The 3,035-nt window shown below is 32.2% G+C and overlaps 1 protein-coding gene across 3 annotated transcripts; it reads left to right on the top strand.

The window, feature by feature from the left end:
• The first annotated feature begins 1,018 nt into the window (after positions 1 to 1,018).
• Positions 1,019 to 1,594, top strand: LOC129910584 (small integral membrane protein 8). Of its 3 annotated transcripts, none has more exons than XM_055988012.1 (3): positions 1,023 to 1,047; positions 1,157 to 1,304; positions 1,370 to 1,594. In XM_055988012.1, the coding sequence occupies exons 2-3, from the start codon at positions 1,167 to 1,169 to the stop codon at positions 1,526 to 1,528; spliced, it is 297 nt and encodes a 98-aa protein (XP_055843987.1). In that variant the 5' UTR covers positions 1,023 to 1,047; positions 1,157 to 1,166; the 3' UTR covers positions 1,529 to 1,594. The 3 variants fall into 3 exon arrangements, with proteins under 3 accessions (XP_055843985.1, XP_055843987.1, XP_055843986.1); XM_055988011.1 differs by having other exon boundaries at positions 1,032 to 1,080; XM_055988010.1 differs by having other exon boundaries at positions 1,019 to 1,304.
• Positions 1,595 to 3,035: the final 1,441 nt, after the last annotated feature.

Raw genomic sequence — 3,035 nt, 5'->3', positions numbered from 1 at the left:
GGTTCTATAAAGCTTTACAGATGCAATTGTTGCTTCTGTAAAGCATTATACAAGCAAAATTGTTAGTAGGGGAGAACCTTGATTTTCGAAGTTATACTTCTTTTGAAGCGTTGCAGGATGAAAATTTTCTTTTTGAAAAAGAAATGTCAAAGGAATTACAAAGTAGCACCATCTAGTGCTTATAATTGTAAAACAGATTTGCTATGGTGCAAACTTATGTCGTTTTCTATTGACGAGATTCAGAATGAGATGTGTGAATCTGACAGCTGAAAGGAGGGGTTAAGAGAGGATATAGTGGCAAAATCTCAGATTTCATGATCTATTTGCGGCTTGAGATTCAAAAAAATGAATCTGAGATTCAAAATTCTGAATCTTGGGACAAAATTAAAAGACGCAGACGGGGAAATAAACGTTTTGACCCAAACTAGCGCTACTGTGCTTATTTTTAGAAAAGAGAAAAATGGATTGTCTCACTGTTTACACTGTCTCACTTTCCGCACCTCTCCCCTACATGTTGTGTACACTGTACATCAGGCATGTCAAACTTGCGGCCCACAACGAATAACTTTGCGGCCCTGTCCACATTTTTATTAATTTTGAGTTTTAGATTATAATTTAGGTTTTATGTTCACAGCTTTCGACACACATGCACCTCCTTGCAGAATATTTATTTCTTGAAAGACAAGTTCTCTTGATTTTTTCCAATTTGTTCGATAAACATAGAATTAATGCAGAATCATGTGAAAATGGAGGAAAGCGATTTCTAGTTTGACTCCGAAGTATGTTCTGCGACCCACACAAATTTTTATCTCGCTGTTTTGGCCCCTTGTAACCATTGAGTTTGACATGCCTGCTGTACATGTACACAATTTTTTCTCTTAGTAATAGTAGTTCCCTTTTCCTTCTCCTCGTGAACTTTTTTTCTGAATACAGGAAAGAAACTCTATATTGGTCACACTAATTTCTTTACTGAATGCACCCATTTAGATGTCAACAATAAAAACAAATTTTGACACTTGCAAAATCCTTCGAACGAAATTAAAAAAAGTGTGGTGTTCTGTTTTATTTATATTTTGAATTGTGTAATAGCTAATTTTTCTTAATAAATAACTATGATTTTAAAACATAAATATAATCTATTTAACAATTTCAAAAGTTTACACAGCATGCCATCCAATGACAATACCAAAACCAATGAAAAAATAGATCCAGCCGTAAGAACTGCTGCGCCCGGTGATGGTGTCCGATCAATAAAAACCACAAATGTTTTTCGAGCAATAAATTTTGAATTGTATGCTAAACCTGTAAGTAAATTAAAAAATATTTGTATTAAAAATGGAAAGATTTAAATTTTTATATTCAAATGCAGAATGTCGTTGTCATGGGTATTGGATTGACTTGTATCACTGGTGTCCTTGGTTATATTGCCTACATGAGATACAAATATGAAGAAGCTGGATATTATGCGGCAGTTCAGGAGGATGGCAAAGAAGTATTTAAGAAAAAACAATCGAAATGGGACACGTAGAATATAATGAAATGTATTTATAGGAGAATGTTTGTAGCTATTAAAGTTTCTGTTTAAAAAAAAAAAGTGCAACGATTCGTAATTTTCCTTAATGCTTGGAGCAGGTTGCACATAATCGTGATTTTAAATGAAGAGAACAAAAGTCTCAAAACAAAAACAAAAAACTACAATTGTTTTTATTTTCAATTTTTTGAAAAAAATTCAAGGGGTACACCTTGCCGAAAAAAAAATACAATTTAAACAAATTCTTCCAAATTCAACGAGTGAGACATCAAAAGAAAGATCTCTTTAAGCTCTATTCATAACTGAAAACCAAAAGTTTCCTTGGGGTCTAGTTGCTGAATTATCTGCATCCAAATATTTTTTCTTCTGAGTTGCGGAGGCAGATAACTTTAAACCAGTCTCGAAATATGTTTTGATTAATAGATATGAGTTTGCAGTCTTTTCCGACCTCGGAATTATTCTTGACCAAAAACTGACTTTCATTGTTCACTACAATTTTATTGTAAAAAAAGCAAATAGGATTTTAGGAATTACTAAACGGTTTTCTCGTGAGTTCCACTACTATATGTGTCGTTAAACTACTATTATGTATCTTTTGTCAGACCAGTTCTAGAATACGGATGTGTGATATGGGCACCATACTACTCAGTTCACATAGACCGCCTTGAGAGCATCCAAAGAAGGTTCATGCGTTTTTGTCTACGTTTTCTCCCGTGGTCTCCAGGATATACACTTCCCCCATACGCAAATAGATTAAGGTTAATCAATATTCTGTTATTATCGTGCCATAGACAATATTTACAGTTATGTTTTATCTTAAAATTAATAAATGGGTCAATAACATCTCCATCAGCTCTGGATCGTCTAAATTTTAGCTACAGTCAAGCTAATTTACGTAGACAAATTATTTTAAATCCAATATTTAGCAGAACAAAACTATGGTGTAAATAGTCCCGTAAATTAACTGATTTCAGTCTTCAACAGATACTATTTTATAATTTGTTCATTTAATGTCAATTTTAAGAGTAAGAATTTCAAACAAAGTTTTTTTAATGTACAGTAGGGTGTCCATTATTTCCCAAAGTGATTTTTTCGGGGGAGACACCCCCTAGATCGAAAGTTTAGGGCCTAAATAAGGGGAATTTAGCAAAATTCATTAACCCGTGCCTCTAGGGTCATACTTTCCCCATACAAATTTGTATGAGAAATTTTTAACTCATACATACAATTTTTTTTTCTCTCGAGTTAAATCATCTTTTTTTAAAATGTTTGATAATTCTGGTTGGAAAACAGTTACTTTAAAAGATCATATTCATAATGTACATATATGTAATATACAATATTACATACAGCTGCGGTCAAAAAAATAGCAGTGCATCGTAAAAAAAAATTCAAATAAAATATAAAACATTAAAAGAGTTTCGATGTGGATTTATTTTTTAGTAAAACTATTTTAGATACATTCTAGATTAATTTTTAGTATGAATGAAATTTAATTTATTGC

This window comes from Episyrphus balteatus, chromosome 2 (assembly GCF_945859705.1).
Source record: "Episyrphus balteatus chromosome 2, idEpiBalt1.1, whole genome shotgun sequence".
Classification (NCBI taxonomy): Eukaryota; Metazoa; Arthropoda; class Insecta; order Diptera; family Syrphidae; genus Episyrphus; species Episyrphus balteatus.
This window is presented reverse-complemented; position numbering and strand designations above follow the sequence as displayed.